This window comes from Bos javanicus, chromosome 5 (assembly GCF_032452875.1).
Source record: "Bos javanicus breed banteng chromosome 5, ARS-OSU_banteng_1.0, whole genome shotgun sequence".
Classification (NCBI taxonomy): Eukaryota; Metazoa; Chordata; class Mammalia; order Artiodactyla; family Bovidae; genus Bos; species Bos javanicus.
Genome location: NC_083872.1, coordinates 97,596,986 through 97,619,443, shown reverse-complemented (window position 1 = coordinate 97,619,443; position 22,458 = coordinate 97,596,986). Strand labels below are relative to the sequence as shown.

The window sequence follows — 22,458 nt, the reverse complement described above, 5'->3', positions numbered from 1 at the left end:
GAGAGAAGGGTGGAGGAAGGAAGAAGCTGTTGTGTTTGGCGGCTGGACTCAGGTAGAGGAAACTGCTACAACCCGGCAAAGAATTGAAAAATACAAAGAGGAGACGAGTTCCCACACGCAGCCCGCGTCAGTCATCTGTACTTGGGAGGCAAGAACCTGGCCAGGGGTTTAACCTCGTTTTTTGTTTTTTTGTTTTTTTTTAAACTAAAAGTGTCTGAGACAGCTACAAAGTTTATTAGGGGCTTGAGAGACCAGTTGACTTTTTGATCTTGCAATCCTTTCTTATTTTTTATTGAGGGAGACCTTGGGTTCAGAATACATGATTAAGACTGCATCTATTCAAGGGTAATTTGTAGAAAGACGTCCGCCTAGGCTTCTCCCCTAAGCCCCTAGCCTCCCCTAGAAATAGCAAAGACTTCTAGGTTAAGGGTGAACTAACCACTGCTCACCCCCAGCTTAAGGCACCCAGGCCGAGGGGCTCCCCGCCTCCCCCGCCGTGTGAGCGATTGGGGGCCCCCGGGGGGGAGCCCAGCTAGGGGGCCCAGCTCCCACACTGCATCCCCCCATCCCCCGCTCGGCGAGTGCGGGGAAAACAAGATCGCCAGCCATGGGTACCACCACTGGCGGCCGAACACCTTGGAGCTCTCCCCGGCTTTCCCGGGCGAGGAGCCGGGGAGGTGCGCAGCGCCCGGGATCAGAACACCCGCCGGCCGGCACCGCTGCCCAGGCCCCTCCCCGGCTCCCCGGCCGTTTGGCGAGCTTGTTTGTCTTATTTGTAATTTCTCCTAGGCCAGCCGGAGCAGGTCTGCTGGCAAGACGTGCGCCTCCCGCAGTCACGCGACCAGCCCCGGGTCCCGGCCGCGCGCTCGGCGGCGGCGGTGGCGGCGGCGGCGCGCCCGGGAGGCGGGGAGGCGCGGCGGGGCCACCTTAAGGCCGCGCTCGCCAGCCTCGGCGGGGCGGCTCCCGGCGCCGCGACCAATGATCTCCTCCTCTGTTTAAATAGACTCGCGGTGTCAATCATCTTCTCCTTCGTCAGCCTCCCTTCCACCGCCATATTGGGCAACTCCAAAAAGGGGGCTCGTCTTTTCGGGGGTGTTTTTTTTTCTTCCTCCCCGCTTTCCTCTGGGCTCACTCCCTCGCCGCTCCGCGACTCCGCGACGCCCGCAAGGTTTGGAGAGGGCGCTCGGGCGGCGGGACCCGCGGGCTCGCGGCGGCCGGGACTCGGAGCGGCTCTGCCCCCTCCTGTCTCGGCGGCGCTCGGCTCCCCTCCCCTCCGCTCCCCGCCCTCCCGCTTGAACGGCCGGGATCGGGGCTGCCTGGCCCCGGGGGGCTGCCCCTCGCCCCCTCCCCCAGCCCCGTGCGCGCCTAGACGCTCGGGCGCTGACTCGGCTCGCGTTTGTTTCTCTTGGCTCCAGGGGCCGGCGCAGGGCTTATAAAGAGGGGCTCGGGCTGGGTCGGGGCGTTTTGTTTTGTTCGGTTTTGTTTGGCGAGAGAGAGAGAGAGCGCGCGCAAGAGCCTCAGTCGCCGAGACCCCCCACCCCCACCCCACCCCCCGGGAGGAAGATGTCAAACGTGCGAGTGTCTAACGGGAGTCCGAGCCTGGAGCGGATGGACGCCAGACAGGCGGAGTACCCCAAGCCCTCGGCTTGCAGAAACCTCTTTGGCCCGGTCAATCACGAAGAGTTAACCCGGGACTTGGAGAAGCATTGCAGAGACATGGAAGAGGCCAGCCAGCGCAAGTGGAATTTTGATTTTAAGAATCACAAGCCCCTGGAGGGCAAGTACGAGTGGCAGGAGGTAGAAAAGGGCAGCCTGCCCGAGTTCTACCACAGACCCCCGCGGCCACCCAAAGGCGCCTGCAAGGTGCCGGCGCAGGAAGGCCAGGATGCCAGCGGGGCCCGCCCGGCGGTCCCTTTACTTGGGTCTCAGGCAAACCCAGAGGACACGCATTTGGTCGATCAGAAGACTGATGCCCCGGACAGCCAGACCGGGTTAGCGGAGCAGTGCCCTGGGATAAGGAAGCGACCTGCCGCAGATGGTAATGACCCTTTCCGATGCCTAAAATGTCTGTCTGTGTCTGTCTGCCGCGCTCCTTTCCCTGCTCGAGGGTCTTTAACCGCAGCTTTCTTTTCAGCGAGTTCTGACTTAGCTTTTGGGGCGGAGGCGGGGGGAGCGCACTTTGCTACTCTGAGGTACATGAGTACATGCTATTTATTTAGTTGCCTGCTTGTCTGTTTATGACTTTTAAGTCAGAAGCTTGAGATTGTGTTATCTGATCATTTCTCTAACTGAAAACATCGCGGCTCCTCCCAGCTAGACAGCGGTAGGTATGTGACAACGTTGGGATGTTTATCAACTGCCTCCTTCTTCGCTTTGGAGAGAGAGCTTTGAAGCGTAGAAAATACACTTTCTGTTATGTGAAAACAACTTCATTTTGTGCCCTTAAAGGCCACTGGGAATGACGGACCCAGGATTGTGGGTGGAGGTGGTGGGTTTTTTGTCCCTTGACTCTTGGGCTCACTTCTGTCGGCCATTGTTTTTTTCTAATAAAGATTGTTTGTGTGTGTTCTTTTTAAAATTCCCTCTTGCCCTTAGATTCCTCTCCTCAAAACAAAAGAGCCAACAGAACAGAAGAAAATGTTTCAGACGGTTCCCCCAACGCCGGTTCAGTGGAGCAGACGCCCAAGAAGCCTGGCCTCAGAAGGCGTCAGACGTAAACCACTCGGTGGGTTGATGACTTGGAGCAAATAAGTGACACCCCAGTTGGGTTGCAGGAACTCGTGGGCTTTCAAGCCCCAAGATAACCCAATCTCAGTGGTGGCTGGCAGATGAAAACTTGTGGGCTTTTGTTTTATGCTTTGGGAGGACAAAAAGGTAGGAATGGGGAAGACTGGGAATCATGGGGAGGTACTATAGTTCTTCCCGGTTTTCACCTCCTGAGATTATTTTCCTTTGAAGCACAACTGATCAGAACAAGTGTCCCAGGCAAGTACTTGTAACCGAGGCTCCGTGAGTAAGAAGGTCAGTTGCCTGAAGGTGCCATCAAAACATGTCCAGAACAATAGGTTCTTTTTCCATCTGACCAAGAGCAGGGGTCTGCCTTCATCCCACTTCATGAGAATTCATCTCCCAGAGGACCACATTGACTCAGTAACAGATTTTGAGCTCTACATGGGCAAAAATGGCAAATAAATGATTTAATTCAGAACTTTGAGGGAAAAGTGAGGCACTTTTCCTCACTGAAAAAGTGGTTCATATCCAGATAATCAAATAGTTAGAAATGTCACAAGAGAAATATGTGACTTGCTTTTGTCTTTATCATTTTCATATGCTCTCACACTCTCTGGCTTCATATAAGTTTGGAGGATGGAGAAGGAACCTGTGTGTTTAAAAAAATAAAACTGAAATGGAAGGCTCAAAAATACTAAGGTTCCTGCGGAATTTCTGATAACACTGAAGTTGCAAAGCAGAAGTTAGAGTGACTCTGCCAGAGTAAGCAATCCAGGAACACGTCAGCATGTGTATGCTAATCATGCTATAACAGGAGAAGCTGGGTACTTGTAGAGGAAATGGAGAGTACTTATCAGGGCTGGCAGGGGTAGGTGTACCCCCAACTTTAGAAGTGGAGATTTTTGCCATTTACTAAAATATGATCAACATGAAAAGCTAATTTGAATAATCAGCCCCCAGCTTTACACGGATTGGTCTTCTTAAGGATCAAACTACACATATTCATAGTCTGTAAACTTCTTACAATAACTATGTCCTTCTTTCTCTCTCCAAACACTCTCACTAGCCTAGCATATAAAGAGATCCTAAGAAATGTTTACACTAACTTTTAAAATCCTCATTTATAAAAATTTTAAAAAGGATGAAGGTGAGGTTCAAGTTGGTTGTGTTTTTAAATCAGTCTCATATATAGGACTTGGTTACATATACCTGATATTTTTCAGAGCTTATATAAAACAGTGCTATGAAACCTCTACATCACAGCTTCTATATATGAAGTAGGTAAATTGGATGAAAATGATTTCTGAAGTAACCCTAACACCTGCGGCTCTTGGTTTGTGACTTGTGGCATAGGTCGTCAGATGAGCAAATCAGACCTGCTGAATTTTGATCTGGCTCCATTCTCACATACCGAGAAGCACTTGTTAGTAAATATTGCCAGTTCAGAGAATACAGGAAATCGTAGTAAGGACCTATTCATAAGCATTCGTGTGTATATTTGTACATATGACTAAGACTAGAAAATTTTGGGGGAAAAAAAAGTGAATAGAATTTTCTTTGGAGAGCCTTTATAAATATCATTGCCAGTTATTTTTCAAACTGAGAAAATTCTGCTACTCTTAAGTGTTATTGGTTTCTGAATTTTCCCATGTCTGTTCTTTCTCATCTTTGACCCCAATTCTCTAGACCAGGGTTTCTCAACCTCTGCACTGCTGACATTTGGGGCCGAATAATTCTTTGTTGAAGGAGGCTGTCCCAGGCATTGTAGAATGTTCTGGCAGCATCCCTGATCTATTGAAGCACATGCCAGTAGAAACCCCTCCGGTCATACCCAGTGTGACAACCAAAAATGTCTCCAGACATTGCCAAATGTCCCCCTGGGGGTGGGGGGATGGCGAGGGGCAGGCAGCAAAATTACCCACTGTTGAATACTGCTGTTCTAGACAAAAGCCTATAGCACAGGGGAGAGTGAAAAGCCAGTGAGAGAAATGTTGGTTGGAGATGACTCTAGTCACCAGCTTTTAGTATGTTCGTTCTTTCCCATTGCTCAGGTATTTCCCAGCTAAAACTAACAAAATAATTCCGGTAATATATTGACAATGTTATTCTAGTGCCTTTTCTTCTAATTCTTTCTCCTTGTTTCTTTTGCAGAACTAAGAGTATGTTTCCTTGTTTATCAGATACATCACTGCTTGATGAAGCAAGGAAGATATAAATTAAAAATTTGGAATACATATCGCTGACTCCAAGAATGGACATCCTTTACAAGCACTGAACAGCAACAGACTTAATAACACTAAAGTTTTAGGCACTCTTAAATCATCTGCCTCTAAAAGCGTTGGATGTAGCATTGTGCAATTAGGTTTTTCCTTATTTGCTTCATTGTACTACCTGTGTATATAGTTTTTACTTTTTATGTAGCACATAAACTTTGGGGAAGGGAGGGCCGGGGTGGGTACTGAGGAATTGGCATGGGGGGTTGTATTAAGAGCTTGCTTCGATTTAGAGCAAGGACAAAAATATTTGACTTGCATGAAAAGAAGCAGTTTGGGGGAAGGGTTTTTGAATTATTTTCTTTAAAGATGTAATGTCCCTTTCAATGAAAACTGATATTTCATTTAAAAAATCATCCAAATTTGAACACTGGCTGCAGATAATTGCTGTTTATTTTTACATGAAGTTTTTTTCTCATTTGGGAGCTCTGATGATTCCGTTATGTAGTAGCAAATGGCTTTTTTTTTTTTTTTTAACAACAACAAAAAACTCAGTGCTCCCCACTAGTATCCCTTACAATTGGCATTTACCAGTATTCAGCAGTCTGGTAATCACTCCAGGTACCTCTGGCCACTCTGGCATGTATGTGGGGAGTGTTCTGAATGCTCAGAATTGACCATTTAATTTTTATCAGATTTTTGAGAACATTTCTTAATTTTCTTTTCACTTCAGGGTGTGTAGACACAGTCAAAATAATTCTAAACCCTTGGATATTTTTAAAGATCTGTAAGTAACTTGACATAAAAAATAATGAAATAATTTTTAATTTACAGCTTCTCATTCTGTTTCTTAATTTGTCCAAAGGATAGTGGTATTTTTAAAGGAAAGTGCATATAGAGAAAAGCACCCGTGGGTTGGTGAAATGGATACTACATCTTTAAACAGTATTTTTACATTGCCTGTGTATGTGTATGAAACAAAACCATTTGAGGTGTACCTGTGTACATAACTCTGTAAAGACACTGAAAATTATACTAACTTATTTATGTTAAAAAGATTTTTTTTTTTTAATCTAGACAATATACAAGCCAAAGTGGCATGTTTTGTGCATTTGTAAATGCTGTATCGGGTAGAGTAGGTTTTTCCCCTTCTGTTCTTCTGTTAAATAATATGGCTATGCTTAAAAGGTTGCATACTGAGCCAAGTATAATTTTTTGTAATGTGTGAAAAAGATGCCAATTATTGTTACACGTCAAGTAATCAATAAAGAAAACTTCCAGAGCTATTCGTTGAGTTGAACTGTATGTAAATATACCTTACTAAGCTTGAGGTGTTCGACTTAGCATTCTAGTCATTTCCACAAATGTAATACGATGTGGCAAATACCTAGATAATTCAGGCCTACCACTCAGATGATGTTTATGTAGGACCGAATGTAGTAGTCACGCTTTTCCACTTAGTTCTGTATGGGTGGACAAAACTTTAGAAGTGGAAAGTGGGAAAGCCACATTTTCATATTAATAAGATGGTAATATTTATATCTTCTAGAATATGAATGTGTCAGAACCAAAAATTCTTACATAAGTGTAGACTGATCACACACTTGCAGGATTGAAAATGAAACTAACATGGTGACTTCTCTAAATTCTGCATTTACACACACAGAATGTTGTAAGGAGCTAGTGCAATTGTTCAGACCCCCTAAGCTACACCTCTCTTCCAAAATATTCAGATATATAGGTCCTTTAGCAGGGGGCGTGCATTCCACACTAATTTAGATAGAACAGGTATCCTTCAAATTGAACTGGCCATCACACACCAGTTCCTCAACTTTACATTTCCTGGTTACACTCTACACAACCTAAAACTGGTTAATCTGAGTACCCAATCTGAGGGTTTGGGGGTCCCATATCCACATAGCAAAATTATTTTTTATTTAAATAAGAAAAAAAGTTAAACAGCATCTTAAAGTAAGATTTACTAAGATGATCCCTCTAATTTAAAATTCCCTTAGAAAATGTGGCTAAGGTGTAAAAAGTAAATTATTTTTTCTAGGAATCTGCAAATGGTTAAATCGCAAAAATCTGGATTTGGATTAAATAGTTTCTCTTGAATAGTTGCATTTAATTTATTGTACCTCAAAGGGGGCTCTAAACAAGATGATTTCAGCTTATTTTGACCCGAAATTGCTTATCCAAAAAAAAAAAAAAGGATTGTCTGTCTGCGACTGCCGGGAAGGGAAAAATAGGTCCTTTGGTGGCTGGGCCACATCTTCCAAGTTGGGGTATTATTTTAATTAAAGGCTAAAGGTGTTTTTGTGATTCTATTCAAAACACGAAGGCAGGGTGTTTTTCAGGAAGAGACTGAGAAAGCAAGAAAAACAATTCAAAATGGGGAGGAAGGAGTGGAGAGTCAGGAAATAATGAAATAAAGTCTCTCTGAGCCAAAAAGTACTTTAAAACGTGTTTCTATCAGATGGGGGGCAAAAATCCTTTTCTAAAAGCTGCTTCTACCCCCCACCCCCGTTTCTTTCCCCAAGAGGCATCGTTAATCCGAATTTTTAGAGATTGCGTTTTAGGAGTACAGGGCCAGAAAGAAGTGGATGCTCGCCGCGCCAGGCACGTTCACAGGAACGCAGCCCCTAAAGTCATCGTGTCGGTCCTTCGCCCGTTCTGCGTCAAGTCTCTAAACGTGTCCCCGAGATTCTGACCGTTCTCTCCCCGACCCCAGACTGCCTGGCCCGCCGCGGGCGTCGCTCCGAGGGGATGCGGCCGCCGGCCCAGGCACCCCCCACCCCGCTACTCGGGCCACCGCGCCGTAGTCTCTCCGCCCTGAGCCGCAGCCCTACGATCGCCCGCCGCGGCAGTTGCGGGGTCGGGCTGACCGGAGCCTCGGCAAGAAAAGACTATCAAATCTAGCTCCTCGTCTGCTACCGGCGGCTCCCGCAACTCCCGGATCGCTGCGCGCAGTTCCCGCGCCCCGGGCACCCGCAGGCCGTGAAGGGCGGCTGCGCCTCGGCCCGCGCAGCTGGGCTGGGCGGTTTCTCCGAAACTTGCCTCTCTCATCATCTCCCCTCTGGGCTCAGAAAGAAGCGAAAACCCCCATTCCTCTCCACAATCAGACCCTGCCCATCAGTACCCCGTCAACTCCAGGGCGCTGGGGAGATGTGAGCGGAGGGGAGAACCTTTCCGAATTCGTGGACCCTCCAGGGCAGCAGTCCGCTCCCACCCCCACCCCAGGCTCCAATGATCCGCAGCCCCGCGCATTTCGAAAGCCTTCTCGGCTCGCCGGCGGCCCAGGAGGGCCGCAGCCGCGCGCTAGAGGGGCCGAGCGCCGCTGCCGCTCGCGGGGGTCGCTTCCTCGCTTACACCCGCTCTGCCAAGTCCCCCGGTCGCATCCCCGCTGCCCAGTGAAGGGGATCAGGGCAGAGCAGGGAAGAACTAGGAAACTGTGGGTCCAGGGGCGTGATTGCAGACGAAGGGGACCGTGGAAATCTACAGGAGGGGAGCGGGGCGCGCGGCCTTTCAGGCCACGGTGCGCCCACCGGCCGCGCGCCGGGACCTTTCCCGGATGCCGAGGAACGTTGCCTTCGCCATTTCATCTTCACCCTTGTTAGCGTAGACACTTGTTCTTCCGAAGCTTTTTCTGACTGGGAAAAAAAAGTGTTTTGAAAGCTCATCTAGGATCTGCTATCTGTTTTCCAGACTATTAGTTTTTTTTTTAAGTTTGCCAAGTCTTTCACCTGGGCCACACCCTATGCTCGCTGCCCTCCCTCCCGGCCAAAATTAAGGTGAAAATCCTGCGCAGTGGGGGAGGGCAAGAGGGTCCACGGTCACGCTTGACCCTGCCTTCCCGGGTGTCGGCATGGGGGCGGTGGCACCGCCTGTATCTCGGCTTGCGTGGGGGTGGGGCAGGGTGGGGTCAGCGCCAGCCCGGACCCCGCAGAACCGAAAGTGTAGCCTTCGCACGTCAATTCGAGGCCCCGTGGAGTGGGGGTGGGGGGGATGGTGGTGCTCTCTGCGTACTGGGCCTGTCCCGCGTGGGAACACACACAAGAGGGAGGCAGGAGTCAGTAAGTGAACACTACAAAAAGGAGTAGAGGCGGGCTGGGCGCGAAACATCGACGCGCCTCAAAAGGAAGGCGAAGAAAAGGCCGGGAGAAGGGCGCGCAGCCGGGGGACCGCGGGGCCGGGGGATTGCATCATTGTAGCTCCCCCGCCAGAAAAAAAAATGGGCTCCGAACCGCGGCCACCATCATGGCGCTCGGGCCGGGCCGCGCTTCCCGCGCGCCTTCCCCGAGCGCACGGGGCCACGGGCGCTTCGCGTCGAGCGAGAGATCTGCGGACACGTTGCCCTTCCCTCTTTGGCACCCGGCCCCCACCCGCTCCTGTCTTTTGTGTCCTTGTGGACATGTGTGCGTGCCTCCCCGCGAGTGTGTGTGCAGACCCGAGAACTTGCAGATTATTTTTTTTTTCCTCTTTTTTTTTTTTTCCCCTCCTGTGCTGGTGGTTGTAAACTTGATTGGCATTGGCTGCGCCCACTGACCCCGGCGCCGAGTCCACTGAAGATTTAAGGTGGATCCGAGAGGCTGCAGCTTCGGGCGGAGTCTCGGGCTTTTAGCTAGTTTTGGAGGAAAAAAAAAAAAACCCCAAACCGTGCGCCCGCCGTGTTTTTACGCATCCCCTGCGGTACCAGCCCTGGCGCCCGCCCCGCCCCGCTGGCTCCTCCCTCCTCTCGCTTCCTTCCCATTGGTCCGCGAGGGCAGTTTGAATTTTTTTTTCCTTGGGACGCTTGTTTTCTCGGGGGGAAAAAAAAATTCCTGCGCCCCAGATCGTGTGATGAAAGCTACCTCGGCTGCCGGAGGTGGGGTGTTGTAGCCGGTTTTGTGTAGGCGGGAGGGAGGTGGGTTGGTGGGCCGAGTTTCTAGTCCCAAATTTTCCTCCTAAGAGCGGTTGACAGTGTGCGCGCGGGTCGGGGGGCGTGGGGCCGCGGTAAACTATCTGGAGACGCTCGGGCTGGGGGGCACAGTGTAGTATAAAAACGTTAATGGATGTCCAGGGCGCGTCGTTTCCCCGGCTGCTGGCCAGTGAGACTGGGAGGCGCTGGCAGGAGCCCTAGAGAAGACGCACCTTTCCCCTGCCTTGGGGAAGCATCGGGAAGGGCGAGGGGCGGGGAGGTGAAGGTGGCCGGGAAAAATAGACCGTCTCATTTCCTAGGAGGCTGAGGAGTGGGGTGGGGTGGGCAGTGGTAAGAAACCGAAAAAGTACATCTATAGCAAAAATGTATTATTTCAAAGGTCATCCATTCGGAATCCCTCGAGATTCAGGCAGTGCCATTTTTTACTGAATTTGTGGGGGAAAATTGCTTTCTGTCTCTTGATTTCTAGGGTGTTTTTGAATAAGAAAAATGTTAAAATCGAGATAGAGATTGAGACTGAAAGGGCTTTTGATTTTTGAATCTGAAGTGAATTCTTTCTTTACCATGTAGGATACTGTTATTTGTAATACAGGTCTAAAACAAATGATCTCCTTCAATAATTTATATCCCAGTTGTGTTTTAATGTGAAAATTTTGAAAGTTTATAATAATTTGGGTTATTCTCCAAATTACTGTATTTTCAGATTAGTGAAGTTAGCATATGTACAGTTGCTTTCCCTGTTATTTTTGTGGCGGTGTACCTGATGATTTTAACCAGCTACCCAGCGCCAGCCTTCAGTATAACAGTTCCTATTCTGTCCAACCTACAGTCCATTTTTTTTTTTTTTTAAGCTACTAAACTTCCCCAATACTTCCTAACCTCACTAACCCCTTAAGGTTAGCCCAGACCACCTGAGCTCTTCAGACCACCATCAGCCAATCTCCTTGTGCCCTTAGCAAGGAATTTTTGATGTTACAATGCCTCCCCTACCTCACCCCAATAGACAGATTAGCATTAGGAAGCAGTGATCTCGTTCCTGGAAGTACTAGTCAAGCGCTAGTCTCCATGGCCCCTTAATAGGGACATCGCGGGAAAGATTCAAATAGCAAGTGAATATTAGGACTAGTGATTTTGTAAGTCTGTTCCAGACCTTTGAGATAGTGTGTTTCCCGTCTTAGAGTTTCTGGATTTCTACTAAATTAAGCAGTTTATCTCGTTCATTACCATTTTCTTTTCTTTCTTCTTCTTTTTTTTAATATGGACCGTTTTTAAAGGTTTTTTTTTTTTTTTGGATTTGTCACAATATTGCTTTTGTTTTATGGCCAAAAGGCATGTGGGTCTTAGCTCCCCAATCAGAGATGGAACCTGCACCCCCTGCGTTAAAAGGGAAAATCTTAACCTCTGGACCAGCAGGGAAGCCCCTCGTTACCGTCTTCTAGTGTTATGTTATCCATTGTGGTAGGCAAAAGCCATATGTGGTTGTTGAGCACATGAATGTGACTAGTCCAAGTTGAGGTGTGCTATAAATGTGAAATACACTCAGGGCTTCCAAGAATTAGTGTGAAAAAGTGTGAAATATCTCATTAATAATTTTTATATTTATTACATGTTGAAATAATCATATTTTTGGTTATTAGGTTAAAATATTAAATATAATTTCGTCTCTTTCTTTTTACCTTTTTTGTGTGTGGCTACGTGACAGTTTTAGTTTATAGATGTGACTCATGTTTTCATTGGACGTTGCTGTTCTAGACCAACACTCCTGGTAACTTGAAGCCCCATCTTTGAGATCGGTGGCTGATAATCCTGAGGAGTAGGTGGTAATATCTAGCTGTCATTCTCACTTCCCAAGTTAAATCAAGGCCTAGAGTGGCTTCAGGGACCCTTAAAGAAATCTGCCAGCACCCGACACCTACTGTTTAATCTCTAATACGTAGTATTGGTTTTGAGCCCAGACTATGGAAATATGGTACAATTCTGTGGCTCAGTGCTAAAAGAATCCACCTGCCAGTGCAGGAGATTCAGGAGCCTCAGGTTTTATCCCTGGGAGGGAAGTTCCCCTGGAGGAAGAAATGGCAACCCACTGCAGCATTCTGGCCTGGAAAATCCCGTGGACAGAGGAGCCTGGCTGGCTATAGTCCATGGGGGCCGGAAGAGTCAGACACGACCGAGCGACTGAGCATGCACTGTCTGATGAAATCAGACTTGATCACAGCTTTCCACATTATGTAGAGAACCTGAGAAATTCAATATGTTAGACATGACTCTGAAAAAAAACATTTAGACCCCAAATGAAGTCTCCATGAGTAACTTTTCACTAGCCCTTAGCAGCAGAGAGGAGGGTGGTGGGGAGATGAAAGTGTTCTCATTCTAAGATTGTATCTCTATCAGAAGATTTGAACAAATGAAAAGATGTGCCATATTTTGGGGTAGGAATACTCAACATGATAAAGATGGCAATAAATTTATACCTTTGCACTAAATTCTAAGTTCTCATTCTATTTCATTCCATTGTCCAATCAGTTTAAACACTGAGAACCATTTTACTTTAATTACTGTAAATTTAGAATAGTTACAATTACTCATAACACTAATCCTCCACACCCCAACCAGTACCTTTATACTTCTTTTTTTTTTTTCCCCAGAATTTTCCTGGCTTCTTTTCCTTGCCTTTTCTCCCCCACCCAATGGATTTAAAATGAATTTCGTCTAGTTGCAAATATAATGCCTATTGAGTTAAAATATAAATAAAGTGGGATCTTTATTTCCTGCTTCATACCAGATAAATTCCTGAAGGATTAAAAAGTGAATTTTTTTTTTTTTAAATGAAGCCATAGACATACCAGAAGAGATCTCAGAGAATTTTTAAAATTTAATCTTGGAATGAGGATGGTCTTTCTAAGTATGACACAACATATAAAATCTATAACCTGAGTTTCCCCAAAATCATTACATTATTCTGGTTTTGCCTTCTTATTCATAAATCCAGTGACATAAAAGTGTTCTGTGTGGAAAGCTCACCATAGAAAGTCAAAAGACAGTGACTTGGTGGTGGTAGCTGCACAACAATGTGAATGGACTTTGTATGCTTAAAAGTGGTTAAGATGGGAAGTCTTATGTTACATTGTAATAACTGTGTATGCACACAGGCTCAGTGTGTCTGACTCTTTGCAACTCCATGGATTGTAGCCTGCCAGCCTCCTCTGTCCTTGGGCTTTTCCAGGCAAGAATACTGGAGTAGGTTGCCATTTCCTACTCCGATAATTAACTATGATAGTAAATAAATATGCAACTCCAGTGGTCCCCCCTTATCCTAGTGGATGTCTGAGTCTGAGGATAGTTCTGAACCCTGTATACACTGTTTTTTCCTAAACTAAGGAGTAGCTATGCTAGACAGTGGGATGATTTTTGTCCTGGGTGGGATGGGGCCAGACCATTGAGAGATTTCATCATGCTACTCAGACGGTCCTGCAATTTAAATCTGTGAATTACTTCCAGAGTTTTTCATTGAATATATTTGGACCCCAGTTAACTGAAATTAACTGAAACTGAGAACATTGAAAATCTGGATAAGGAGAGACGACCATCCTGAAAGAATTTTATTTTTTTTAATAGTTAATTGTTTCTTTAATTAAAAAAATTATTTTATTTGGCTGTGCTGGGTCTTTGTAGCTGCGTGGAATTTTCTCTAGTTGTGGTGGTAGGGGACTACTCTCTAGTTTTGCACAGGCTTCTCATTCTAGAGACTTCTCATTGCGGTGGCTTCTGTTTCGGAGCACAGGCTATAGACCATTTGGGTTTCAGTAGTTATGGTTCCCGGGCTCTAGAGCACAGGCTGAGTAGTTGTGCATGGGCTTAGTTGTTCCAGGCATGTGGGATGTTACCAGACCAGGGGTGCAACTAGTGTCTCCTGCATTGGCAGGCAGATTCTTTACCGCTGAGCCACCAGGGAAGCCCCTGGAAGAATTTTTAAGTTCATCCATGTCCCACCTAAAAGAATCTCACAAGATTCTGGATCCCATCTGTTTTGAGGCTCTGAAATGAGACTCTTCAGGGTAGAGTTACCCAACTTACTCTGTGCAAGACCATTTTGGAAGTAACTTCACCTTCCCTGGTGGGTCAGGTGGTAAAGAATCGGCCTGCAATGCAGGAGACCTGGGTTTAATGCCTGGGTTAGGAAGATCCCCTGGAGAAAGGAACGGCAACCCACTCCAGTATTCTTGACTGGAGTGGACAGAGGAGCCTGGCAGGCTACAGTCCATGGGGTCACAAAGAGTTGATCACAACTGAGTGACTAACACTTTTCATCCTTTATAGTTTCTATTTCTCTAGCTATATAATGAGGATGCTTATAGTTCTCTCGAAGGATTATTAATACTGTTTGGTGGCATAATGTGTGTGCAGTATTTAGCACAGTACCTGGTATATAATAAATAATAATCATTGTATTAATATATACAATTAATAAGGATAGCCAGTTTGTTTTTTTTTTTTTTGTCCATACCATGTGGCATGCGGGATCTTAGTTCCCTGACCAGGGATCAAACTCATGCCCCTGCAGTGGAAGCTTGGAGTCCTACCACTGGACCACCAGGGAATTCCCCAAGACACCCAGTTCTTATTTGGAATTCTCAAGTAACCACAACCAGCGCTATACTAACCTTGTCAATTTATTTTCTTATTTTTAATGACTGCTATTGTTACCCTTAAGAAGAACAAATGATTTTAGAGGAGGGTGGTAATTTAATGAATAAAATGAAGATATTGTAAAAACTTGTGAAAATGGTAGAGTTTAATGTGGGAGTTCCCTGGTAGCCTAGTGGTTAGAATTAGCTTTCACTGCCATAGCCTGTGTTCAGTCCGTGATGGGATAAATGAGATCCTTCAAACCACACACCGAGGCCAGGCCAAAACAAAACAAAAAGGCATTTGTTTAGTTTGAAAAGTGTGTTAGTCACTTAAGTCATGTCCAACTGTTTGTAACCCCATGGACTATAGCCTGCCAGGCTCCTCTGTCCACGAAATTCTCCATGCAAGAATACTGGAGTGGGAGAAGGAAATGGCAACCCACTCCAATATTCTTGCCTGGAAAAGTCCATGGACAGAGGAGCCTGGCAGGCTGCAGTCCAGGGGGTTACATGACTGAGCATGTGTGCATGAGGGTGGAGGGAGATGGGTTGGTAGCAATAAAGTGGTAGAACTTAAAAAAAAGAATACTGGAATGGATAGCCATTCCCTTCTCCAGGGGATTTTCCTGACCCAGGGGTTGAACCTGGGTCTCCCTCACTGCAGGCAGATTCTTTACTATCTAAGCCACTGGGGAGGTTTAGGGTCATCATTTATTATCTTGGAAAGGACCTGGTATAGATTTGTTTGGGGTACTAAGTCAGTAACACTCACACCCATACAAAAGACAATGGCAAACTGGAAAAAATGTTGGCAGCCTATATATCGAAGACCTCGTTTCCCTGATAAATAATTTCTACAAATCAACAAGAAAAAGCAAACAAAGTAGAAAAGTAAGCAAAGTATGTGACCACGATTTTCAGAAAAGGAAATACAAGAGACTCTTAAAAGACATGCTCAGGTGTAGTTTGAGACTGTTAGGATATGTCATGTGCAGAGTAGGTGAGTTTGGGTAAATAGAGTTACAGTTAGCATCTCTTGGATGCAAAGTTGACCATTATTCTTTCTTGAGATTTTGACATTTGCTTCCCTCCCTTTTGTCCAAAGCTGAGTGGTTTTTTCCCCAGCTTCACTGAAGATCAAGAAGCAAGGAATTTGCATTTGTGAAAGCCATGACCACCTTTCAAGTTGAGGAGAAATCCCTCTCATCCAAACCATCTAATTTTTGGCTTTTGGCATCACCTTACCTTGCCCACAGAAGTAGGTGCAATGACCTTTGTCAACATGTTTCATTCATTCTTGCTTTTTTTTTTTTTTTTTTGCCACACCACCATGTAGCTTGCAGGATCTTAGTTCCCCAACTAGACACTGAAGCTGGGCCCTGGGCAGTGAGAGCACAGAGTCCTAATCATTAAACCACCAGGGAATTCCTCATTCCTGGTTTTAATGGCTGTATATCATTGGATAATCTGAGTTTCTTAAAAATTGTTGCCTTATTCTGGCTTTCCCTTTACTTTCTCTATTGTTGTAAAAAGGTTCAAGCAGAATTTATTATATGATAAATATGAAATGTTAAATAAGAAGAGAATGTGCTGTGCTGTGCTAAATCACTTCAGTCGTGTCTGACTCTGTGCGACGCTATGGACTGTAGCCTGCCAGGCTCCTCTGTCCATGGATTCTCCAGGCAAGAATCCTGGAGTGGGTTGCCATGCCCTTCTCCAGGGGACCTTCCCAACCCAGGGATTGAACCCATATCTCTTATGTCTCCTGCATTGGCAGACGGGTTCTTTACCACTAGCGCCATCAGTAGAGAATATTATGGAATAAATACTAGGTTTTAGCTAATCATGTGAATAAAGGGTTAAATCCCTCCTACACACACATATACACACATACATATCGCATTTTATGTTATCTACTGTAGGTTTAGTCTTGGATTCAGCAGTTCTACAATTTACTTTATAGAAATAATCGTATGTGTGACTAAATGTGGGCTTCCCAGGTGGTGCAGTGGTAAGGAACCTGCCTGCCAATGTAGGTGACATAAGAGACTTGGGTTCGATCCCTGGGTCAGGGAAGAACCCATGGAGGAGGGCATGGCAACCCATTCCAGTGTTCTTGCCTGGAGAATCCCATGGACAGAGGAGCCTGGTGGGCTACAGTCCATAGGGTCACAAAGAGCGGGACATGACTGAAGCGACTTAGCACACATGCTGCGTGTGCCTAAATATATATTTACCAGAATGATTGTTGTTAAGTTATATATTAAACTTCAAAAGGAAACAAAAAAAGTAAACAACCAAACAACCTCCCCTTTGATATAGGATTGCAAGATTGATTATTTGATTGGACCAACTATAGAATATACAAAAAAGACACAGATGACAGCTACTAAAACACCCCAGGTAGCTTTATTGGTATGAATAGGGAAAGTTTATAATATTAAACCTGGCACAGAACAATATTTATAGTATGATCCCATTTTTGTAAAAATATTTTTTAAATACCTGGTAGCTCAGACAGTAAAGAATCTGCCTGTAATGCAGGAGACCAGGGTTTGATCCCTGGGTTGGGAAGATCCCCTGGAGAAGGGAATGGCAACCCACTCAAGTATTCTTGCCTGGAGAATCCCCATGGACAGAGGAGCCTGGCAGGGTACAGTCAATGGGGTTGCAAAGAGTCAGACACAACTGAGCCACTAACACACAGACATGCACATGTGCATAGACCCATGTCTATGAAAGATTACCTCTTCCGTGTTTGAGAATGAGATTATGAAGCGATTTCGCTGTAGACATTTCATTATTGGTTGTATTTTTTAGAATGGATTTTAACAAGAGAAAAAACATGAAGAGATTTCAAATTTGAAAAAAAACTATTATAATTCTTAAATGCAGAGTAAGTTTGTAAAAAAAAAAGTTTCTCTTTGTCTCATACAGTCTCTTTTCAGACATTAGGAGGGAACAAGGCATTTCTAGATTCATGTCCTCTCCATTTTTCTATTTAGTTTCAGGTATTGTTAAATCCGTGAATGAGTTATGAGAAGTGTGTGAGTTTGGGTATATGATTTTGCTTCCAGGGCACATCAGCGAGGTATAAATATCATTCCTATTAACTCAGGGGTAACTTAACAAGCCATGGAAAATTGAGCCTATTCTATCTTTTTGCCACATGGGATCCCATTGGTAATATTATCCCAAACCTCACATTCCTTGAACTTTGGCACAGTTATGGATTCTGTCTGAAATTCAACAAATCAACTCCCTGCTGTAGTTTACTTACTTAGCACCTAGTGCTGGGGAGATGTTTTAAATTTCAAGTGAGTAGACCAGTCTTGAGCTGTCATTCTCCATGGGACTGACCTGGGGCAGAACTTAGAAATCTCACAATACCCGGGATGGGAGATCACCAAGTTCCGTCTTCATCCGACAGATGAGGACATTTGAATCCATGATTTCCTGTAAAGTGGAAAAGTTAAACATGATGATTTATAGGTTCCTTCTGGCTTACAATTCAGAGATTCCTGTTTCCTAGTCCAGATCACGCTTTCCATCCCTGTGGATCAGGTTATTTTCCAGGAAGCTAGATTCTTGATTTTTTGGCCACAAACCACATATTCACCAGAGTCGAAGGAAAATAGCAGTTCAAGAGTGCAGCCTGAACACTGAACATTTATTTATTTATTTATTTAACCTTTTTATTTTGTATTGGGGTATAGCCGATTAACAAACAAGGTTGTGATAGTTTTAGGAGAATAGTGAAGGGCCTCAGCCACACATATACATGTAATCCATTCTCCTCCAAACTCCCCTCCCATCCAGGCTGCCACATAACATCGAGCAGATTTCCACGTGCTCTACAGTAGGTCCTTCTTGGTTATCCATTTTAAATATAGCAAAAGAGGAGAGTATTTATTTATTTATTTATTTTTTTTGAGAGTATTTTTTAAATTAGTTAATTTATTTGGCTGCATCTGGTCTTCGTTGTGGTACAGCATGCAGGATCTTAGTTCCTCTACCCGAGATCGAACCTGCTTCCCCTGCACTGGAAGTCCCCTGAACACTGAACATTTATTATTTTACCAGAAAAAGGCATGTGAAGGTACAATGTAATGGTTGCTTGGTGGTTCTAAACACTGCTTCACTGCTGCCTGAATATCATGGAGCCTCTTCTAAGGGCCAAGCTTTGTGTCTTCAACATGACAGATAGGAGCCTCACCCTCATGAAGCTAGAGGAAGCTAGGACAAGGAATCCCAACCACAGTTACCTGTGAGTGTTCTGAACAATAAGTGCAATGAAGGGACCTCAGAGCTTCTGCTCTGTGCTCCACACAGAGGTGTCCAGTTGAGGGATCAGACTGGAAGCAGAAGTCCACACACTTGCCCCAGGCCGCCTTGTATTTGCCAAAAAGAAACAAGCCTTTAAAAATCCATCCTTCTGTGTGTGCTTCTGCAGCCCCCTGTGTCTTAGGGGCTGCCCTGTAGGATGCTGTTTGGAACACAGGGTCTCACGTAGTGGTGGGGGCCAGTTGAAAGAAGAGTGGTCCAGGCAGAGCCCTGCCCAAGGCCCCAAATCCAGGAAGGCTTTTGATGATGTGAAAGAAGGTGTTTGTGGCAGGTATGTAGCCAGCAGGGCTAAGTGCTTGGACTGGAGTGATGGGCAAGTCTACATGGTGATGGCCTTTTAATTTTGGACTTTACATCAAGAGCGATGGAGAACCATTGGATAACAGAAGAGAGACTTCAATTAAGCTTCAGTGAAACTCTCTCACTTCCTCCTTTGGTCTCATTCTAGTCAAAACCCTTAGTCTCATACTGGGATCATTCCAATAGGTGTGGGGGAAAAAACTGCAGGCTCACACCTTTGTATTTATTTGAGAGGGTGTTCAGCATGCTTGCTAAGTCACTTCAGTCACGTCTGACTGACTCTTTGCGACCCTGCAGACCGTAGCCCACCAGACTCCTCTATCCATGGAATTCTCCAGGCAGGAGTACTGGAATAGGTTGCCATGCCCGCTTCCAGGGGATCTTCTGGACCCAGGGATCGAACGGACCACTGGGGAATCCCACTGCTCAACATACACAGTGTAAACAACTTTTTAAAGCTTTGCTCTCAGTAAGTAAAAGAGATGTGAAGTCCTCGTACCATCAGAGCACGTGCTGGTCACAACTGATTTATTTCTGGTTTTGAAGGAGGACCCAAGCAAGTGCTATGGCCTGGTGTTGGGTGATCAACTAACTGACCCCTTCCACTCCACCTTCTGGGGGTTCAGCTTGCATTCTCTTCATTGTCATGATGAGTTGTATGTGTTGTTTTATGGGCCAATCCATGTTTTACCCTCTGCTGGTACAGTTGGTGTGAAGCTTCTAAGCTAGTGAACAGCTAGGGATGAATATGAAATCATTGAAGAAATGATTCCATATTCCAGCATTTTATTTATTTATCTTGTTGCTCATCTGGACTGAGCAACCAGATCCAGTGTTCACAAATACTTTGGCCAAGTGATTCCTTATTTACATGTTTGTTTTTGAAAAGAGACTTCAAAAGAGGGATAATAAAAATGGGCAACTCCTGGGATTGTTTCCCCCACCCTGCCTTCAATGAAGATCAGTAAAACAGAGACCTCTGCTGGTTAAACTGGTGTAATAACCTAGCATTGGTCTGTGGCCATTAAGCTTTCACAGGTATTAGCAAATGGATTCCGCACAGTTTATTCATTATCTCAGCTCCCAACTTGGGTTCTTTTGGAACTAATCTAAGTAACAGCCCCAGTCACAGTTGTTTCTGCTTCTGTCTTCGGTGTTAGGCTTCCATATTTCTGAAAAATAATAGCCCTAAGTGTCAGCTGCAGCCAAAACCCAGACCTGAAATACCTCCCACATCTTGTCTTCTGTTTCCTTCCTCTCTTCTGCCTTTCACCTCTCTTCCTCCTCTCTGCCAGTAAAATAAAATAAAACACATCTTCACTCAAAAGAGAGAACTGCTGATGGAAAGTGAGAAGGAGGGAACAAAACTCTTATCTCTAGCTCATCCTTCCCTGGCTCTAGAGGCCTGGGGCCCAGGGTTGGGGTTATATACCTGAGAAGAGCTGTGAATCCCATTAGCATCTTCCGATGGAAACGTGCAACCGTGGGAACATGAGTTGTGTGTGAATGGAGACCAAGGATGCTGCAGAATGTAGAGTGGAGTTACGTGGTAGAAGAAAGGGGACTGTCTCCGTAAGACCTTTTGTCTGTCAACAGTGCAAACCATGATTTGTACCTGCTGAGTGCCAGGCCCTGAGCCAAGCCGGTGATGTACCTTATTCTGTTTCTTGCTTTTCCTCTCTATCGATGATTTTAACACCTTTCTATGAAAAAAAATATAAGCGAAGGACTTAGTACAAGGCCCACATAAAAATAATCTCTGTGTGTATGTTTGCTATTTTAGGATTATATTTTTACTCTGGAATAAGGCTACAAGCATTATTCTACAGTGCTATTATTCTACATTATTACATTATTATTCTACATTATTCTATAATGCTACAAGCCTTGCACATGAGAGAAGGCCTTCCTGTGCTCACTAGAGTATGCTCTAAGCTCACCTCTAGAACAACATCTCCAGCTCTTTGGAGCAGAGCAGAAGAGGTGCCTCTGGTGTGCCACATTTCTTCTGCACAGTGGCCCCTATCTCCTGTTTTCCTACTCTCACTCCTTTATTCATTCTTGTACTTTCTTTAAAAAAATATTTATTTGGCTGCACCGGGTCTTAGCTGTGGCATACAGAATCTTCAATCTTCATTGTAGCATGTGGGATATCTAGTTGTAGCATGCAGAATCTTTTTTCCCAGGCCTCCTGCCTTGGATGCACAGTCTTAGCCACTGGATCACCAGGGAAATCCCCATTCTCATACTTTAAATAACCTCTTCTGGATTGACTGAAGCACAAGTGTCAGTATCAAGTTATATTATTATCATAATATGCTAATGTTAATATCAAGTAATGATCATTTTAATGCTCATTAATGCTTAGCTCGTCTAGCCCATACTTCTCCTCTGAGAAAACTGAGGTCCAGAGAGGTTGTCAGTGGTCCAAGTTTACCCAGTCAGCTGGTGACTGAGGCAGGGCTGAAAGCCAGAGCTCCTGGATTCAGCCCTTCCTGTATAATACCTGCACTATCCTTGGTCTGCAGTGTGCAAAAGATGATTTTTACTTGTACTTCCTGCTCCTCTCTGGGGTTGCCTGTCACCCGGTTTTCTGGCCGCCCCCCCCAGTCTCCCCTGCTGCACTCAGGGAACCTGGGCCCTTCAGCACAGTCACCAGGCAACTTCTCTGACCAGCTCTGGGGCAGGCTTTCTCCTTTTCCTCAACTGCTCTGGCCTTTTTAGGGCACTAACAAATCACTTGAGTCACAAATTTACCAAAAGGTGTTTGTAGGCTTTTATCCTTCTTGGAAATGTCTCCTGACCTTGGCATTTCTAGGATGCTGGGTAGTGTTGAGTGCTTCTTTGTGTGTGTGCATGCTGTAAGTTTCCATAGTGCGTGTGTGCTAAGTCGATTCAGTCACGTCTGACTCTTTACAATGCTATGGCCCGTAGCCCACTAGGCTCCTCTGTCCATGGGATTCTCCAGGCATGAATACTGGAGTGGGTTGCCATGCCCTCCTCCAGGGGATCTTCCCAACCCAAGGATCAAACCCCCATCTGTTATGTCGCCTATGTTGGCATGCAGGTTCTTTACCACTAGCGCCACCTGGGAAGCCCATGTTAGAAGTTGACTTTTACTTCTTTGAACTCTCCCAGCTCCCTCAGCATAATACAGTAGCCTTTACTGGAATTATAGTCTCTTGAGAAGGCAATGGCACCCCACTCCAGTACTCTTGCCTGGAAAATCCCATGGATGGAGGAGCCAGGTAGGCTGCAGTCCATGGGGTCGAGAAGAGTCGGACACGACTGAGTGACTTCACTTTCACTTTTCACTTTCATGCAC

General features: G+C 45.5%; 1 protein-coding gene across 1 annotated transcript; it reads left to right on the top strand.

The window, feature by feature from the left end:
• The first annotated feature begins 1,013 nt into the window (after nt 1-1,013).
• On the top strand, nt 1,014-6,229 carry CDKN1B (cyclin dependent kinase inhibitor 1B). The gene is made up of 3 exons (XM_061417809.1): nt 1,014-2,038; nt 2,596-2,725; nt 4,882-6,229. Exons 1-2 carry the CDS (start codon nt 1,564-1,566, stop codon nt 2,715-2,717), a joined length of 597 nt encoding a protein of 198 aa, XP_061273793.1. The 5' UTR covers nt 1,014-1,563; the 3' UTR covers nt 2,718-2,725; nt 4,882-6,229.
• The last annotated feature ends 16,229 nt before the right edge of the window (nt 6,230-22,458 follow it).

Bases quoted from the DNA above. Each gene is read 5' to 3' on its own strand.
- CDKN1B (XM_061417809.1), top strand. From the start codon at position 1,564: ATGTCAAACGTGCGAGTGTCTAACGGGAGTCCGAGCCTGGAGCGGATG. The intron at 2,039-2,595 runs GTAATGACCCTT...TCTTGCCCTTAG, and splicing joins GAAGCGACCTGCCGCAGATG to ATTCCTCTCCTCAAAACAAA.